Genomic DNA, 20,746 nt, shown 5'->3' with positions numbered 1-20,746 from the left:
TGCAAAAGGACCTCCATTGTGAAGTGGACAATACACATATGACCAGACAGAGAGATAAGCGTCTCTTACCTCCTACCTGAAAGGAACCTGTCGGAGTCATGTCATCCCCTGGTCACCTGTATTACCAAGACCTTAAGAACATAATTTTCAATGTAGTTACATAACTTCTAACATGTTATCTTTACATACATTTTGCAATGATTAGGGTGACAAGTGGGCTACTGGCTCTCTCTAGAAACCTCACATATAAGCCCAAGAGATTCCCATAAAACCCTGTTCCCTCTGCCAGTTGGCATCAAGGGGTCCCTGGCTCATGGAAAAATCACGTATTGATGTCATCACTGTCTGAAGGTCCCTTCTGTAGTTGCTTATCTCTGCTGGCTGAGTTCTGGCTCTCCCTTCCCAGCAGTTTTTCTTCCCTGAACTCATGTGGCAGGCAGGAGGGATTGGGCTGCATGGGCCCTGGTGTGCCTGAACAGGGCCTCTCCCCTGCACAGTTCTGGGTCTGGAGTTGCTGCGGGGGGGAGATAAGTCCAGCTGGGTCTCAAAGATGAATTCTCCTATTTCATGGAGTTAGAACAGCGTGGATTCTTCACTGTTTGTGTATTTAACCTTTTGTTGTTGTCTTGATTAATAAATGCAGTATAATTCAGTCGTCTTTAATTTTCTGTGAATACGATGTCCATTTTTAGAATGCAAAGCTAGGACACTTGTCACTTTGGAAGGCAGCTCAGGAATACGTGGGTGTGCAAGGGTGAGAAACAGGCCAATTAGTCCCTCCACCCCCCCTTCTAGCTTTCTGTCATCCCTCTCTCCTCCCACTCACTCCTGGTGGTAGTATGGCTACTGTACTAGCTCCTACAGTCACCCACTGCTCCTGCTGTCTGGCCTAGATGTTTCTGAGCTGAGCCCATGTGCTGTGTTGTTGTTTTCATGTGGTATGGCCAACCCGAACCTTTGAAAATCATGAGATGTTAAAAAAATTTTTTTGGAGGGGGAGGTGTCTTTTTATATATGTAATGGGCAGCACTGTGAGAACCATTGGGCATTGTGAGGCTAACACATTTGTGCCTTACAACTTTGGGTGGACACGGAGAAAGTATCCGGTCACCAAGCTGTTTTTGTAAAACTAGAACAAAACCTTGGTTTCTTTAAAACAGGAAGGGATATTAGCACTGTCTTTCAAAATCAAGATAATGCTGGTAGACTGAGTGTTTGGACACCATCTCTGTGAGTTAACACAGTGTATGTGAAAGATCATCCTAATTCTCCAAGATCAACCACTCTGGGCAGACTTTTTTTTTTTTTTTTTTTTTTGCTGCGAGCCTTTTGCTTATATCATATGCAGCTGTGACCTTGCAAGTGTGAACAAATCCACAAACTTCATATGATGACTGTTGAAAAAGGCAACTCTTCAGATTGACTATACTTTCTGTATATTTTTAAGTAACTGTATGAAATGCTTTTGTTTCATTATAATTGGAAAAATGAACCAAAATAGTCGGCAATTGACAGTAGGCTCTTACCTTTAATTATAGGCAGTAGCAAATAGACATGCATTTCATTCTTTAATTTGTTTCTTGCTGTAGATTATGGCTAGTTTCCTTTACTTGAAAGTCACCTAATGTAATACAGATTAATTATACAGGGGGTCCCCAGTATACGTCTCCCTCTTATCTGTTGTTTTGCTTATCCGTCGCTCATCAATAGGGAAACATGTTCCGATCTGTGTCTTTCCGCATATCTGTCGTTAGCTACCAGTGCCCTTCCTCACACCACCCCCAGCGCCTCCTGCTCACCACGATCAACTGTTCCGTGGCGTGCAGGAGGCTCGGGGGGGGGGGGAAGGGGGAGGAAGGAACAGGGATGAAGTACACTCAGAGGAGGGGGCGGAACTGGGTGGGAAGAAAGGGGGGGCAGGAGGAGGCAGAGTGGGGGTGGAAGGTATCCGTTCCCAGTATCCATCATTTCGTTATCCTTCGCCCTTTTCAAGAGCACAACCCCAATGTATACCAGGGACCGCCTGTAGAACATTCTAGAACTGTGTGAATCATATTGGAGGAAGTCTAACCTTGCAGGCATTTGCTGTTAAAATGAGGCATTAATTAAATAAGAGGAAGGATGGTCCTTGAAAGACGCAGGTTCAGTTCCCTGCTTTGTCCAAGACTTCCTGTGTGATCTTAGTCTCTCTGTGCCTCAGTTCTCGATCTCTAAGATAGGGCTGATAGTACTTACCTACTTCACAGGGGTGTGGCAGGGATAAATGCATTCAAGGTTGTGAGGTGCTCAGATAATTACAGTAATGAGGAGGTCGGGGGAGGGGGGCAGATAAGTAGCTACGGTAGATAAAGAAAATGTAACTGCAGGAAGGACACAATTACACAGAGAAAGTGCATAGAATTCCAAAGAGATGATCCCCTTCCTCTCCCGCAACCATGAATGTTTTTAATCTTCCAGGCTTAACACTTTTACTCTTTACGCTCAAAGAAAGCTGTCTCTTCAGATACAAATGGTCAGAAAAAAAGATTTGAATCTAAGATTGACCTGGGTAAAAAAATTTCACTGGCATTTTGTATAAACCAAAATGTTTCTTTGCCTTCAGAGCTCCCATCAGTGCCACCTTCTAATTTGCTGTGTGAATGCCTAGTTATATCTGATATAGAATTTGGTGCCCTATGTACCAGGTTCTGTGTGTCAATGATATCAAAGAGCAGATGGAATTGGTGAGATCAAAAGGGATGATGCTGAGACTTTGGTCTTCACATGATTTAATTTAAAGAAACCTGACAAAATTTTAGTAGAGCTGTTCAAAGTCTGTATAAGTTCTTGCTTTATGGCTAAAGTTGTGGCTCTGGTCACCAGGAAAAAGTGAAGGTAATCTAATTTATGCTACTACAGTAATATAGAGGTTTGGAGTACTGCACCCAAAGGATCTTTGACCTCCCGTCCTGCTGTTTGAGAGAGATGTCCCCGGTGTGATCAAATGTGAAATTAGTTACCAGTTTCTGTGGGGCATTTTTTTTTTCAGAAAATTTGTGTTATATCATCATTATTGTCAAGCCTTTTTAGTGGACTTCAGACAGGGTTAGTCTGGCCTCCTCCATATGCCAGGCTTGGATTTGGTTCTTCATTGTCACCTACGTTTTCACATCTTGGGGCTTTAACTCACATATTACATTTATTTTCAGAAGTAGATTTAATCTCTGAATCAAGGAATTAAATGTTGACATGGTATATAGGAATTTTTTAGCATGGACATATATCTTAGATGTGTAAATAAATAAAGACAGCAAATTATTGCTCCATGACTGCATTTAACCCTTTCCAAATGGGCCACAGTTGAAGGGAAATGCTGCGCTCTTGAGTATACACCATACAAGCTATTTGTTTTTTGTGACCCAAGTCCCTTTTGCTAATACACTTGTGGTTTCTTTCATTTAATTATAACTGCTTCTCTTGTTTCTTCTCAGGACTGAACAGAGTCAATAAAATCATCTGTTTATGTAGCAATAAGGATTGAAAACACAGTTTTAAAAATATACTGTAGTTGTAAGCCTGTATTAAAGTTGTAAAGGTGTTTTGTTTCTAGATAGTATAACTCCTAAAGGGGTTACTACATACTGTTAGTCCTCATTATGATGGACTATATTTGATCAAGAGCAAACAGACACATGAATTCTTAGAATCATGTCTGTACAAGACTTAATTAGCCCTAGGCTAAGGTATTTCAAGCTTCAATACCTATGTTCCCTTTAGGATACTCTGGCAAACTAGACATTGATTTTTTCAGTAGTCTCTGCCCTTTTAATGGATGCAATACTGACTTTCTGTGATGGATATTTTGACAGAAACTCCATGTTTTGTTTGGGGTAGTTGGATGTCAGGTGGAACCATCCAGCACAGCTATGGGCTATAGTAAATCATTCTTCTCCCTCAACACTTTTCCTTGTGTATTTAAAATAGAACTCAAGCTGGTTTTATTATTAGCAGTCCAGATAAATTTTGAGAATCTTATTTAAGAAAGGTTATTATGTTCGAATTAAAATCAGGATGTCTCTGGCTTTGAGAGGGAGAGTTTGTGGGTGTTATGGAGTAAAACTTAACCCCAAATTTAAATGAGCTATTTTTAATTAAAACACAAATATATTTGCATTAATTTAAATACATTAATTTTAATAAAAGCTTAATAGATGTGTATCCATATAAACCAAAAAAATCTTCCTACTTTATAGAGGATAAAAATGTAGGTGCAGTATTGTAGGAATCCCTTCACTAAGATCTCTCTAAAAGGGAAGGTGGTATAAAGTAACTATTTACCTTTTGTGGTAGTAAATACTAATTTTAATAGGATTCAGTAATTTTAAGTGTGAGTAACATATGCAACTATGTGAATTGGAACAAAAAGATACAAAGGAAATGAGGATTTTTTGTTGTAAGTTGATTGCTCATGGGACTTGGGCAGCATTTATCTGCCTACCCCCTGCCCTGTCATGTGAAAGTATTGTTCATATTGGGGTCTTCCACCTATCGCTGAAGAATCTGATTGATATAGTCCACAGACAAAATCAGGTTACTAAATTTGATAATCAGCGATCTGCTTCTTGACAGCAACTCCTCTCAGTGCTTTCAAGCAACAAGAACTGTGTTACCATTTCACAGCTGGAACCAGCACTATGCAGTTCTTCTCTTCTAATGTTTGATCAATGAGATGTGTTTGAGTTTTTAAGAGTTTCCAGTTGAAGAGATCAAATATGCCTCTGCCTTGTTTTTATGTGAGTCTGTTGGCCTCTGGAAAGCTTCATCTGTTCATTCAGATGGACTCGTGTAGATCACATGTGGCACCTACACCATAATTCTGCTCAGGGCAGTCCCCACATCCCTTACAGTGGGTCTTCAGCTTACTCATGGCTCTGGAGACAGAACTTGGATATCTCAGTCTAGGTGAGGAGAAACCATTGACCCTGAAGACTTCGATAGTACCTATTTTTTCAGTTTTTCCTGCTGTGATGTCAAACATTTATTTTAAATGAATAAAAATAATAATTTAAATTGTCCAGAAAATGCAGAAATGTAAGTATTGGATGTCATGTGAGGCGTATCCATATTACTAGTAGTCATTTCATTACATGAAAAATGTAAATAATAGGAAAATGCTTGATATTTGATTTCATATGTGTATAACTGTCAAATTAAAACCAGTTTGCTTGTAGATGAGACAGGGTACTGCTCCTCAATGAGAGCTGCTCCCTTGCAGCATTTTAGCTTTCAACCTCATGAAGTTTTGGCAGTAGGGCTGTACAAAGAAAGGCCACCATTTTCTTTATAATGGGGTGGTTGTAATTTTGTCATTCTCATACTCAAAAACTGAATAATTATTGTGACTAAACTTTTAAAAAATAAAAAACAATCTTCATGTACAAATAATAGGCATGGAAGTTTTCTACTCAGAACTGAAAGCCTCCTGAAAGTGTTTGCTCAATGCACAGCAATGGTCAAAATGCAAACAAAACATTAGCATTTATAAAAATGAGCTAGAAAATAATACTTGTACGCCATCAGTTCTGCTGGGAACCTCAAGCTTGGCTTTTCCTTGCTGAGGCGTGTATGGCTCGTGGACTACTTGAGTTTGGCAGCACCCTGATGGGGATGAGCATCAGATACTCTGTTGGGCTCTACCAGGCTTCTTTGGGTTGACTCCTTCTTGGTTTGGAGGAGAGAGAGGGATTGGTGGTAGTCTCCCAAAACTACTTGCTTAAGGTGCCAAAAGAACTATCACTGTGGATTATACAAATCTTCATATGTTCTTCTCTCTCCTTTCTTACATACTCTGGCAAGCAATGAAATTTGGTAACAATGAAGTATTATCATTGGTCATTTTTAGTTAGCACCCATTGAAATAGACAAGGCATGTCACACTTCTTAGTTATTATTTCAGGTTTTGCAATCGTAGGCATGTCACTGGATCAGTTACAGTTGGTTTGAAGCAATCTTGGTAACCTGTGAGCTAAAGACTTTTTTTAAATGAAAGGTTAGGGAACAAGAAGACAGCATAAAAGATGCTGGTACACAGTACTGCCGATCAGTACCCTGTTTTTGATCTCAAGGAAGCATTCTGGCAAAGAGGAATTGCCAGAGCACAGCGGAGTAGAGAGAACACTGTGTTGTCAAACCCCTCAGAAAGCTGGTTAAGTTTATAGCTCCTTTTCAATGCCAAAGCAACATAAAAGAGCCATATTTTTTGGTGTGATATATTTACTCACTTCCTGTTTCCCATTGTGAGCTCCTCCTCAGTCCGCCTGAGTAATGATTCATTTGTTAAGCTTTGACAGTCTTTTTACTTGTTCTGACTGTAGAATTTGCTTTGTGGCACAGTTAGGCTGAAGAAGTGGCTGGGCTGTAACAGCTTATGATTGAAGTTGACAAATTGAAATGCAGTGTGGAAATGCTCTTTGAAAAATTTCTTGAATCTTTTTCTTTGAGTGCATAGTTTTATATTTTTGAGTTGACTTGAATGACACACATTTTCCTGGCAGCAAAGATAAAATAATAACTGGCTGACTGTTGACCTTAGAGAATTAAATCTACTATCATACATTACTAGTTGAAATACATCTTACTCAACTCTGTGCTTGAGATTGTTGATTTCTTACTGTCATCGATGTTTATTAGAAAGTGATTGTTCAGCATTATAGAAACATGCGGTATCTGTCATTATCCAGGGCCATTGTTCATACTAATAAATTGAAGAGCTGGCATTGGGTGTTTCTCTTCCCTTTGCCATTAGTAGTAAAAAGAAAACAACATTGGTTAGCTATACCTGACAGCAGTTGATACTTACTGAAAATATTTAGTCTGTAAATATTAGTCAAACAGCTGCTTTATGGGTAAAGGACCACACCAACCAATAAAAATAACAAAATAATTGAGTACCATTTTTCAATAGAAAGTGACCTAGTAAATTTTTATGACTATAGATATGGTTGATAAAACTACTACTTATAGAAACCTGTTTCATGAAAAAGTGACACTTCTTCCTTCCAACATTTATTCTTTAAAAGTTTCCTAATGTTCACATTTCTTTTGTCTTCCTTTTTGGTGGAACTGAATACTTCATTTATGTCGTGTATTCATGATTCTGCTCTGTTGAAGGATCCCAAACTATTAACTGCTCTGTCTATGTTCTGCATGCTAGCAGCCATCTCTGGTTACAAAAATAAAATAAATAAATAAAATAAAAATCCTGACTTAATTTGTACAACCTAGAGGACAATGTTTGTGTGAGTGTGTGCACATGTGTGTACATATATGCAATAATTTGGCAGTGAAGTTGGTGAAAATTGGACTGCTGAAGTTGATTATCTCGGGGGATGAGAGGAGGTCTCTAGTAAAACTTCGTGGATACTGATCTTTGCCCTACTTAGAGTAATTTCAGAAATATATTTGCGAAAACTTTAAAAATTGCTGTATGCTTACCCCCCACCCCACCCCATGCTGGATTCTATTTTATTACCAAGAGACTTTGTGTGTAAATGGAAGCTTTCTTTTCTATGTACAGGCTGCTCACCATGCTAAATTCCTTATGAGAAGAGTCCTGTAGTCTGGAATCTCTGCTATTGCTCCTCATTGTGTATCTTGTGGGCTAATGGTCTCCTCAGCAGAAAGATAATTTACAAGGCAGGAGTAAAATCTCAATTTGAGAGATGCCACAGTCCAATATGAATGATGGTCACAATCACTTCCATTTTAGTGGATAGTATTGTCAAATGTTTGGTTGTAACATCACCAAATTAAACTGGCAGAGATAATAGGTCTAACATAACAGTTTGTGTTCACACCCATTTGCATACTCACACCCGTTAATTATGGGAAATAATGAGAGAGGAAGTATAAAAATGTATATGACAGATTATAACTATGAAAATGTCACTAATTTTTTTTGTTTGAGTGTAATGGGGGGCTTTAATAAAATGCTTAATGAAAATGACTATCCTAGCTTGGCTTTTTAAAACTAATTTTTTCTTTCTTAAAAAAGCACAAACTTTAGAAAAATGTATTATACAATATTTAACACCTTTGCCTTCAGTGCAGTATTTGAAGACTGTGTGACTCTTCCATTTCTTGTATTTGCAGAGAAGTTGCTTATCTGTCTCTGCTACATAGCTATACAGTTTCAGGTGTAAATATTTTTTGGAAGGACATATATATTGTACTTACATATATGTAAATTTTACAAATTGAGGGAGGCATCATGGATTGGCTTGTAGTCTGCTCCCATTTTCACACCCATTCGAGGTCTCAGCCCAATGTACTGATTCTATTTTTAGCTTGTTGCCAGGCAGATTTTTATATGCCTCCTTCTGGTTGTTCAGTCTCCAGCTACTGATAATCTTCAGCAGCCAACCAGAGGGGCTATGCAAATCTCCGCTCAGTCCTGTGACATCAGACTAGTCAAGTATAGTTTCTGTTGCTGGGAGAGCTGATAAGGTGGCAACATGGCTGCAGGGGGCTCTCTTTTGGGTATGTTTTTTACATTTACAAAAGATTTTATAATTATTTAATGTAAAAGTAAACAAATCCCCCCCCCCCCCCAGAAAAAAAAAAGTAATCAGTATTCTAACCAAATTTTAATTACAGGAAATAAAACGTCAACAAGTTTTGAAGGTACAAGAAGTCTTGCCTCCTTGAATTATATTTGATGGATTTGGTGTGTTTAGTAGTGGCAGTGCATAGGTGACTAGGTGTAGTAAGTAAGAAAGCAAACAAACCAAACAAGCCCCAGCAGGTGTACATCATCTCTCTGCAGAAAGCAAATCTTCCCTAGAGAAAAACAAGCCTAGTATATTAACAGCATGTTACGGTTCACATTTTTGAGAAATTGAAAAGCTCTTTTACGTAGATTTTCAAATAGCCATTTTTGGTTACCAAAAGAAAAGAGTTAAAAATATTAATGTTTGTATGACACATAGTAAGTTTAACACAATTTCTTAATGCTACTCCTGCTTATTTTACAGTTTTTTGCCATTTCCTCTTCACTCTCTTCTTTCATTATGTCTGACAAGTGACCTCAGAGGGCTGCTGTTAATGACATCAGATTCTTCTGAGATGAGCTGTCTGATGCCACAGTTGCAAAGGCTAAGAGGTCAGAATTGCATCACTGCAGTTAGATGCACGTAGTACCTGGACTAATTTAGAAGAAAGCTATTCTAAATGTAAGTGTAAATGCCTTACTTTCTTCATTAAAGTGCATACTGAGTTGGCTCTAACAGAACCTTCTATACTTACGGTGAAGAGGCCTAACTTGGAATAGTGAATCATATGTCTGTTAATGTTCTCTTGTAGCTTTAGTCGTCATGTGTTTTGTGTAAGTATTCACTGTACGTTTCTTCCGTAATATAGGTGTGGTTTAGGCGATATTCTTGTAATGTGTAGAAAAACTTCAAAACAAAAGCGGAATTGATTTTTTTAAAAACAATTTTCAAGTTTTTTTCTTCGTGTAGTAGCTGTAATCTTTTTTTACCCTTTGCCTAAGAATGATTAGTTCAAGTGTGCAATCGGTATTTTTTGGTACATGTTGCATAATTTCATGTCATTTGGGGATTTCAGAAGTAGCTATAGTCTTCAGTTTTACAAGGGTTGTGACATTATGTAACAACTTCCTTTGCATAATTAACTCCGCTTGATATTGTTTAATTATGTTACCAAATGGGGGGTGGTAGTAATGAATCCTGTGTTTATGTCAAAAGTGCAAATAAGACATATACAACACCACAGATGTGTTTAAAATGTACTAACTCATCTTAAAACTGTGTTAACTCAAATTGTTTTTATAAACAAACGTATTTGGATGGCTGTAAATGTCACCGTGTTAGAACATTCACTTCTGCTGTTTTACAAATGTGTGGCAGTAGCAATATTTATACGTAAGGCTTTGAGGTGTTGCAATTCATGGAAAGCTGAGGTTTTGCATTCTCTGTAAAGATTAAACCCTATAATAGTCCTAGGAAGAAAAAAAAATAGACTAGCGACTCTTGTTGATATGGCTAAATTCCCTTCAAGAAATACTGCTACTTTTTATAATCCAAATAAGCATTGTAATGTAATTCTAAGAACAAGTTGAGGCTCTTGTCTATATTTTATTACAAAGGAGTGTGTGTGTGAGAGACAGAGAGAGAGAGGATCTGATTTAACAAGTTAACAAACTGATTGCTTTTAAGCTCCTGAATTGTTTTCGTGGTGCTTACTGGAATGTGCATTTTTAATGAAAACACCAAGTTATTGGGAGAGATGCTCTGCACCCACCACTCTCCTCCTCTTTAAAAACAAATATATATTTTGGGAGTGAATGTTGTTTCCACTTCTTATAGCATCTGTCAAGACAAATAGTAGTGGACAAAGTTAGGTTCAACTCTGTGGAATTGCTTGGGTAAAGCCAAAAGATTTAATTTGAGTAAATGCACCTACACAGAGTAGCTGCCCTGTAATGTAGGAAGAGTTCTAAAATTAATGTCATAGTTACAGGTTCATTAAGCCACTTAGCTTATCTAGGAGACGCAAGACACACAAAATTAGGAAAAATCTGAGCTGTTACTTCGGTGGGGGTGGAGGAACTGTTCCTCAAATAGAAATGGTATTGAAAAGGTGAAAATTATTTTGAACTCGGGTTCTGTTTGCGAAGGCCCAGCTTCAGCAAACCACTTAAGCACATACTTTTAAGTGCATGCTTAAGTGCCGCACCGAGGCCATGTCTACACTAGCAAGCTTACTGTGGCACAACTGTGTTGATACTGCTGTGCCATTGTAAGATAGCTTGTGTAGTCACTCTGTGCCTACAGGAGAGAGGTCTCCTGTCAGCATAATAAAACCACCTAAACTAGCAGCATTAACTATGTTGGTAGGAGATGCTGTGCACATGAGTGCATATGCTGGCGAAATGTACATTGCTCAGGGGGTGGTTTTTTCACACCTCTGAGTGACGAGTTTTGCCAACATGAGGTAGTGTAGACATGGCCTGCATAGGGATGGACATAAACATGTGCTTTGCTGAATTGTGGCCTGAGAGAAGATCTCATGTATTAAAAAATGATTATCTCCATTGTCTCAATTTGGTTTTAGTCTCACAAGAGGAGCAGAGCTTGAATTGTCTGTTGGAATAGTGGGAAGAATGTGTGCGTTATGAAATATTCTAAGGGAGAAAGTGTTAACCACTGCAGTATTTAAACTCAGCTTTTTTTTTTTTTTTTTTTTTTTTTTTTACCATTTTTAAAAACTAATATCTACATTAGTGAAAGTTTGTAGTCTTAGGATATGTCGTACTCCAATTTAGCCTACAAGGACCTGTAGGTGTAAAATGCAGTATCTTTATTGAGACTGTAAATATCCTGTTCGCTACAGTCATCATCAAGTTCTGTTGTGAAGCTTCAGTTGTTTCATTCGGACCAGAAAAAGGGCTTCTGCTTAGATGGTTTAACACTTATTTGGGAATCTGTTTATATTGGTTAAAATGACATTCCTATATACAATAGTTCAGCCTTATTTGTTTTCACGCCCTGTCTGGATTCTTGGTAGTAACCTCATGTGCTTCCCTTGTTGCTGGGCAGGATTTGAGGAGCTGATATCTGATTGGGTGTCAGGCAACTGCTGATTTGAGCCAATCAGATAAGGTATTTGAATTCTTTCCCAGTACAATAACAATGAAGCAACTGCTGATTTATTTTTCCTATGGGGAGATTATGTAAACTAAGAGCATTGCTGCACCAGGCTCCCTCTTGGGTATGTTTGAAAAATTACAAGGCTTCTCTGTGCTAAAAGGGGAAAGGCTTTTGTTTATGAACTTGTTTACTACTTAACCATTTCACTGAAAGGTCAATATGATAAATAGCAAAAAGTCTATTAAAAATAGTGTAGTAAGTTTAGAATGGTCCTATATTTAATCTGTTAATATGCTTATTAGAAAATAGAGCAAACTGAGATAAATGCTGTAAAAAATTCTCACCCTAAAATTGATGTACAAGTTTAATTGATATCGTTCAGCTAACACTCTCATAATTTTAGCTTTAAAGGGGAGAACTCAAAAACTTTTGTAACATGTAGCAGAGATAAATTGTATTTGTGGCTGCCAGTCTATTATATGACAATCCTGTTCGTTACATTTTAAAAGTAGATATAATTGTGAAAGACTCCAAATAGGTGGTGGTTTGTATATTGGGCACTTTGCGATTTGAACTGCAATCAGATAAGGTAGACTTAAGAAAATACCTGTTAGCGGTATCCAAACATGTCACTGGTGCAGAACATCTTAGCATCTGTCCTCTTTTGCAGATTGATTCACATGGAAACAGTGTTGTTTTTTCTTTTGTGTATAAGGATATAATTGTTTTCTGTGAATTTTAAAATTATTGCCAGGTTATTTTAACTTGTTACTGCAGTTCATTCCAGCTTGAAAACTGAGTTTTTAAGAACCATTTTTTTAGAAATGCAGGTTCCATGCAGTTTTCTCATTCTGTACTTTGGAATCTTGGACTCTGCACCTAGAACAAAGTGCCCTGATCAATTGCTCTTCTTATTTTTTTGACTATGCCAAATGCTAACTAGATTTGCATATCTAGATAACTCTGAACGACGTTGATTTACATGATCATAGAGAAAACCATCTTTATTTCCTCCACATAGTTCTTGCTCTTTGGCAAGTGTTTTTACGGTTATAGTGGTTATGGCTAATACACATGTTGGGAATTTTATGTGAACACCATTCTAGATTGACTATCTTTATGAAAAGAACCATTGTGCACTGTTGTTTGGATCCCAACTTGTTTCACTGCTTTCCATAACCTTCTCTTTGTCTGTCTCCTGTTACCAGGCAGGATTCAGAAAGCTGGCTGCTGATTGGCTAACTTTTTGAGCAGCTCTTGAGTTGCTCATATGAGCAGACGTTTATAGGCTAATCCATAGCAGCTATGCTAATGCCTGCCTTTGTTGCTTCACAGCAGTGATCTCTGCTGCAAAAGACTTGAGGGAGGGAAAGGGAAAACTCTCTAATTGGCTGAAGGAGGGGTCCTTCATGTATTGTTAAAAATACATTGGCACATTTTTGGTTTTACCATATAGCCACTGGCCGTTTGAATGTTGGTCCTTTGCCTTTCAGTAGGGAGAATAATCTGCAGGTATTATTGGAGAGATATTCTTGGTGGTGTTTGTCTGTTTGGCACAGAACTATATATGATTTTCAAGCTTAATATGAAAGAGAAGGCTAAGGGAATTGTCGTAAGTGAATTTAAATAGATATATACAATATTTGTGTGTGTTGATGTTTCATAATTATTATTGCCATCTATGCAAACTTTTAAAAAAGTTTATTTATAGAATTCAACCCCTTGCACATTTTCCATTTATATACAGGAATAATTTTGTGCACCACTGTACAGATGCCTTTTTTTGAGATAAGAGATGCCTGATTTATAAAAGTTACCTTTTGCTTGGTTGGGCACCTGTGGCAATACTTTCTTTGTTGCGAATCGGTCATGTGATTATTAAGAATTGTGGAAGTACTCAAACACCATTTGAAGAGTCTTAAGCAAAGCATTAATACTTAAATGGACACGTTAGGATATTTAATTATGTACATTGAAAATACCAATGGTTTTAGATATTTTGCTCAGGCAACTCCTTCATAAGTGTAGCCTTTTTCTAGAATTATTCTTTGAAACGTGGCCTCCTTACCCCTTTAGTCAGGGAAGGCAAATAGATATGTGAAAGAAGACTGCTGATTGGCTTGCACGGATGTGACCAAACCTGTATGAACCGGTCTGTTGAATGCTACTTCCTTATTGCTTTGGCTGTTTCTTGTCACACTCAGCACCTACAAGAGATCTGTTACATGGCTGCAGTGTGCTCCCTTGTGGGTATGGCTGGAAGTTATACTCTAAGTCTTGTGTGCAGTGATATATTATATTTAATTAATGAACCAAATGTAGTTTTCGTTTTAACTTTTCAGAGTTTGTGCTAGCTTTTATTTAATGTTCTCTTGCTACAATAGTTAATCTGTAGAAGACCTGCATGGCAGTTAAAATAACCATCTAATGATGGATTTTTATTTAAAAAAAACAAAACTTTTTTCCTCTGGAATAATTTTAAAATTATATTTAAAGTTTTGGTTTTAGGAAGGTTTTTAGACCATATATTTTTGGACACAAAGTAAACTGTTAAAAACTGTTTGAATAAAACCTGTTCTCATAATGCAAAAAAAAAGGTATTGGAAGATGTATCTTTATTTTAGAAAAAGAGGAGAAAAAATAATTTACATTCTACTGTGGCTGGTTGCCAAAGTGCAGTAGCCTTGTAAAAAAGCAAAATAGTGAAGTACCTTTCCTTTTTGTGCATAATATAGTAAATACATATTATATTAATAAAAATTAAATACTTTTCACGTTAATTATTTAGACAGCTAAGGAATATGTAAGAAAACAAATTGGTAATATTTCTGATTTTACATGCTTTGCTTTTCAGTTGTACGTTTATCATTACAAAAGGCATCTGAAAACAGAGATCTACCGTTTTCCTGTATACGCTGTAGTTGAAATTTCGTGTATCTATTGAGATGTATTTACCTTAGTTTGTAAATTACTGTATGTGGTTGCAAACTTCATTCTGATTAAAGGTTCACACAAGAAGAATTCATTGTATAATCCTATTGCATTGTGGTCCTGGAGATTATAAATTTAATTTACTTCGTTTCTCTTATTAGTTCATATGTAAAGGACCCTTACAATCTACACATAACAAGTTGGTAGGAAGGTCTTCTGTTATCTTCTCAAACTCTCTTAATTCCTTAGACAGATTAGCCAAACCTAGAATTATTCCATTATTTAAATTAAAGCAATAAAGCACATTTTTATTCCAAGACACATCTCCTTGTTAAAATTTTTATTGCAGAACAGCTATAAGCACAATAAATAATTAAATTTATATTCTACATTATACAAGTAGGATGAGATGAACATCACCAGTGGTGCAAAATTACTTGCCTTGAGCTCATTTGAAGCTGTTGTGGCCAGGGGAAGGAGGAGATGTGTGCTCGTTTATAAAGCATATGCTTTTAAAGTGTTTTAAATATTTTCATGTGCATCTATTAATTTACATATTAAAAATACTTGTGTAAAATGTATTTTAGGGGATTTTGCAACCTACCTGTAGATAACTTGATACTAACAAGTCATTTGGACTTGACATTTGGTCTATCTTTAAATAGTTATAATCTGATGAGGGAGACACTTTGTTTTAAAAAAAAAAAATTCAAAGCAACTGTTTTATGGGTATCATAAAAATGTGGATGCTTGCTCCCTCTGCTGGCGGTGCAGCAGCAGTTAATCATATACAGATGTTGTCCTTTGACATACTGATCCTGGTGTAAATATGGGATGCAGGTTTAAGAGGTTAAACAAAACATGTATTTGTTTTGCCTATCAGAGTGCTGTCTAAGCAATAATGGTCACTCAAATCTGAGGACTAATGTTTAGCAGGTAGAAAAGAATAAAGAAAAGAAGTGTGATAATGAATAATGTAAGTGTGAATGGAAAACAGTTGGGAGGAAAAAACATTCTCTTTATTGTACAGTAGAACCTCAGAGTTACGAACACTAGAATTATGAACTGATCAGTCAACCAGACACCTCACTTGGAACTGAAAGTATGCAACTAGGCAGCAGCAGAGACAAACAAACCAAAAAAACCCCACCAAAACCAGTACAGTACTGTGTTAAACATAAACTACTTAAAAAAAAAAAAGCAGCATTTTTCTTCTGCATAGTAAAGTTTCAAAGCTGTATTAAGTCAATGTCCGGTTATAAACTTTTTGTTCAGAATTACGAACATTTCCCAAGATGTTTGTACTCTGAGGTCCCACTGTATCTTTTTTCAGGAAGTTTCCTTGTATTATCAATTACAGAATACAATGTTTAGTGGCTGTAGGCTTGGAACCTACCTTGATGTTTACTGAGAAAATCCAGTTTGGTTAAATTACAAGGTGTTGCATTCCAGGCAGGCAGCACAGCAGCTTTAAATGGGTTAATGAGAAAAGCTCACTTATTTCCGTAGGCAGTTTCCAGTTACAGTACCACTTTTTTTTTTCCTTCTTCTTTTTCTTCCAAGCATGCCTGAAGTCTTGAATCATAACAGATCCCTTGAGTGTTTTTGAGCAGAATGTTTTTAAATCATGATTTAAAAACAATCTATTTTTTAAAACCATTTAAATTTTATTTACGTGTTAGTTCTTTACTTCCCATTTTATAGTCATTAATTGCTAAAGTAAATGTTTTATGCTTCTTCAATTAATTTCCTAGTTAGCAGAACTTCAGATTTCCATAGATTTTTTTTTTTACTAAGAAATTTCACACTTAGAATGCTCATTTAAGCTGAAAAAAGACCAGTCCAGAGTCTCATTAACATTATTCTGTGAGAGCAACACAAACTCACACCCTAAATAAGCAAGTAGCCCTTCTGACCAACGCTACCTTCCCGTCTATTGAACCTTCACAAGTCAAGAAAGCTGAAATGCTTGTGTTCCTACATCATTTAGAAAAAGATGCCTTGGACTTGGGAAAATTCTTGCTCTGCCACAGATTTCTTTGACCTTGGGCAAGTCATTTTGCGTCTTTGTGCCTTAAAATCCCTGTCAATAATAATCCCTGCCTCTGAATGTTAAATACATTAAAAAAGATTGAGGTGCTTGGATACTATGATAATGGGACCATATATGTTTATATATAGGTAGATAAGGAACTTAGGTACTTTCGAAAACTTAGTTAAGGTATTGAAATATATGTAACTTTTCATTGTTAACGATGCAGTAGTATTATTTTGAAGTGACAGTTTTTTACGCTCTAGGAATTTTTTAATAGAAATGCTGTTTGAGCCCCAGATGCTGCAAATACAAATGCAGGTGGTTAACTTTAAGCACATGGAACAGGAGTACTTGTGGCACCTTAGAGACTAACAAATTTATTAGAGCATAAGCGTTCGTGGGCTACAGCCCACTTCATCGGATGCATAGAATGGCACATATAGTAAGAAATATATATACATACAGATAAGTTGGAAGTTGCCATACAAACTGAGAGAGGCTAATTAGTTAAGATGAGCTGTTATCAGCAGGAGAAAAAAACTTTTGTAGTGATAATCAAGATGGCCCATTTAGGCAGTTGACAAGAAGGTGTGAGGATACTTAACTTTAGGGAAATAGATTCAATATGTGTAATGATCCAGCCACTCCTAGTCTCTATTGAAACCCAAGTTAATGGTATCTAGTTTGCATATTAATTCAAGCTCAGCAGTTTGTCGTTGGGGTCTGTTTTTGAGGCTTTTCTGTAGCAAAATTAAGCACATGAGTAGTCTCATTATTGGCAGTGTATTCATGAGAGTAAAGTTTTATATACCTTCCATAAAAGTTTTTCGGATTTGTTGTCTTCCTCCCCGCCCCCTTTTCTTTTTCTTTTTCTTTTAATCTGTGGTACCCAGGTATGCCCTGTTCACCAGGTTTCAAGCCATGTGCTTCTTGTTCCAGGCCTCTGCTACAGAGCGATCCATAAAATAGCTATTCGAAGGGCTGGGGGAAAGTATATGTGGAGGACTGGTGCTGGATTTGTGGGGAGTTCAAGCCTAGGATAAAGAAGGGTAGGGAAGCTAGGCTGAAATTCCTGCTGATGGAAGTGGTGCTTAGGCTACTGTCAGTTAACTCGTCTGACACGGTACCGAGTGCTGCAGTGTCAATGAGAAGCGCTCCTCCAGCTTTAGCAGAATCTCAGCATCGTTTTCCCTCACCCTTATCAAGGAAGAAATGCAAAGCTTCTTCAGAGGCACCAACCAGGGAAAGGTCTCCATTCTCTAAGGCTTTGTCTGCACTGCCACTGTTGTTGGTCAGGGTTGTGGGGAAAAAAGCACCGACAAAAGTGCTGGTGTGGACAGAACTATGTGAACATAGCTAATGCTGTTTGTTGGGGTGGTTTAATTATGCTGGCAGCAGAGCTCTCTCCTGCCGGCAAATAGTGGCTACATGGGAGACCTTACAATGGCATAGCCGTGTAGCGGTATAGCTGTGCTGCTAGAAGGTCCTTAGAATAGACATAGCCTAAGTCTCAGAAATGGTCAGGCAGGAGTCAAGTAGAGTGCACCTGAAACCTAAACATTCCTCCAGCGCCTATGTTGCAACAGTCCACTCTGGCTCCACAAGGGGCACCGTCGGCTTTTTCAGCACCACAACAAGATACTGTCTTTGTGCCAACCACCCTGGAGCAAGAAACCTGCTCTGCCTCTCGGTGCTGGTGTCTCCTTCCTTCCAGGAGTCTGGTCCTTTGGCGCTGCTGCCGCTTCCGCCAGCAGCTCAGCCTCTGGTACTGCAGCTGCCTGCTTCCAGAACAGGTTGCGCCTCGAAACTGTCCAAAGGGAAGCCTGCTATGAGGCATTGCTCCCTCCATCACCAGTCTCTTGGCATTGGTTCCCAACACCAACTGGATCTAGCCCGCCATGGTCTAGGAAAAGGGAACTCATTGTCAGACTAGGAGGTGGGATCTTAGTATTGCAGCCCCAAAGTAGGACATGCCAGTCTGCACAAATTCTCTCTTCCAACCTACCACCTTGACCCTTCAACGGAACCTGCCATGGGAATGTGGCTGGGACAGCTGTGGCCAAGATCCGTATCAGTGGCCATTTTGAAACCTCTGGGGGCTTCCCCCAGCTTCAGATCTTTCCCACAGCATGCATACTCAGTGTCCTCATCTAGAAAGGATGAGTCTGCACACAGGGCAGCCCAGTTCCCAGAGTCCAGCACTGGGCCTGGTAGAGAGAATCAAGAGGAGGTTCCAGACCCGGAGCAACAGCTGATTCTGCCTCCTCCAATCTTGGCTTCCTCTTCATCCTCTCCAGACAAGGCCATTTCGTCCAGCAGGACTTCACCTCCTCCTGATGATTTCAGAGTTTTTATCAGGAGTTAAAATTTGAGAGTAGATACAGACTTAGAGGTCAGACCAAAGAGGTCAGCGAATAGTCACATCTCCCGGTTTACATGCTGTCATCAGTGGGCCCCTCCATTGTAGCTCTGCCAATGAATGAGGTGATACTAGAGCCAATAAAGGCTTTATTTATGGCAGACTCCATTTTCCTTTCCTCCCACCTCTAAAAGGGCAGAAAGAAAGTATTGTGTACTCTCCCAAGGGTTTGAGTACCTTTAAACTTATTCACCTCCGGGCTTATTAGTTGTCACAGCGACTAATGAAAGAGAATGATGGAGGCACCTGCCTGTGGGGGGCCCCCCCCAATCAAAAGATATGAAGAGACTATGCATATTTGGCAAAAAGATTTATTCTGCAGGAGTTTTGAAGCAGCATATTGCTAACCAGTAGTTTCTTTTGGGACAATACAATCTTAATTTTTGGGATTCCATGGAAAAATTTCAAGAAGCTGCTTCCAGAGAATACTAGGCAGGTCTTCTCTTGCGTGATCAGTGAGGGAAGACCAGTTACAAGAATGTCACTGTGTGTGGGGCTGGACACTGTAGACCTGGCAGCTAGAACCATGACCTCCACAGTGACCATGTAGAGATCATCCTGGCTCCAGTATTCGGTCTTTCCTATGAAGCCCGGAGTACTATTCAGGATATGGCATTCAAGCATCTTTCTTTATTCTTGGACCAGACGAACAGTGAGTTCCATGGACTTAGGAACTCTAGAGCCACTCTGAAGTCCTTAGGTCTGTACACACCTGCCCCAATCAAGAAGCACTATTGGCTGCAGCGCAGACGCCAGTATTTTGCTCCTCCTTGTCAGCAGGGCCTATCAAAAAGAGGTCTGGGGTTATAGGCATAAGCTTCCCCCTCCTGCTGCTTTAGCTCCGACTCCAGCCCCGTCAAAACACCTGGGAACTGCAAATCAGGCATTTTGATGCGACAGTTGAGGTTGACATATCAGTCTCCATGTCTCCAGACCCAAACCCCCTCACTGTTGCAAACTGTTTGTCCCACTTCCGCAGTTCTTGGTCCCAGATTACTTAGAAACAGTGGGTCTTGAGCACTGTGGAAGTGGGATGTGCGCTCCAGTTTACTTATACCCCTCCCTCCCTCCCTGTCTGTTATCAGGGACCACTCAAACTCCTTATTCTGGAAGTTCAATCACTCTTTCACTTAGGAATCATAGAGGAGGTTCCATGTGACCTCAGAGGGAAGGGGCTTTATTCCCAATATTTCCTAATCCCAAAAGTGGAAGAAGGTCTCAGACCAATTTTAGACCTGCATTATCTCAACAGATGCTTAAAAAGGATTAAGTTTTGCATGGTCACCCAGGCTTCAGATACCCTTTCCCTTGAACCTGGGGACTGGTATACCGCCCTCAAGTTAAGATGCATACTTCCATGTGGCAATCAGTCAAGATCACAGGAAGTATGTCCAATTTCTGGTGATGATTTTGATTTACCAGTTCACTGTGCTGCCTTTCGACCTGTCAGCAGCTCCCAGGGTCTTTACAAAGGTTATGGCAATAGTAGCTTTATTCCTCTTAAGATGGAGAGTGCTGGTTTAACCCTGCCTAGACAACTGTCTTGTCAAAGGCCAGTCCAAACCATAGAATCATAGAATATCAGGGTTGGAAGGGACCTCAGGAGGTCATCTAGTTCAACCCCCTGCTCAAAAGCAGGACCCATACCCAATTAAATCATCCCAGCCAGGGCTTTGTCAAGCCTGACCTTAAAAACTTCTAAGGAAGGAGATT

At 38.8% G+C, this 20,746-nt stretch overlaps 1 protein-coding gene across 10 annotated transcripts in view; it reads left to right on the top strand.

Annotated features, from left to right (window-relative positions):
- Positions 1-20,746, top strand: part of ATF7IP (activating transcription factor 7 interacting protein) — a 166,667-nt gene that overhangs the window by 42,431 nt on the left and 103,490 nt on the right. Inside the window, exon 1 of one of the 10 annotated variants that reach the window (XM_048835334.2) lies at positions 9,012-9,209. The exons of 8 other annotated variants lie outside the window; for them this stretch is intronic. In XM_048835334.2, coding sequence (XP_048691291.2) covers positions 9,208-9,209 — 2 coding nt within the window. In that variant the 5' untranslated portion in view covers positions 9,012-9,207. Of the gene's footprint in view, positions 1-9,011; positions 9,210-13,158; positions 13,261-20,746 lie in introns of those variants that run through there. One more of the 10 variants, XM_075124247.1, reaches the window with a different exon arrangement.

Source organism: Caretta caretta, chromosome 1 (assembly GCF_965140235.1).
Source record: "Caretta caretta isolate rCarCar2 chromosome 1, rCarCar1.hap1, whole genome shotgun sequence".
Taxonomy (NCBI): Eukaryota; Metazoa; Chordata; order Testudines; family Cheloniidae; genus Caretta; species Caretta caretta.
This window is presented reverse-complemented; position numbering and strand designations above follow the sequence as displayed.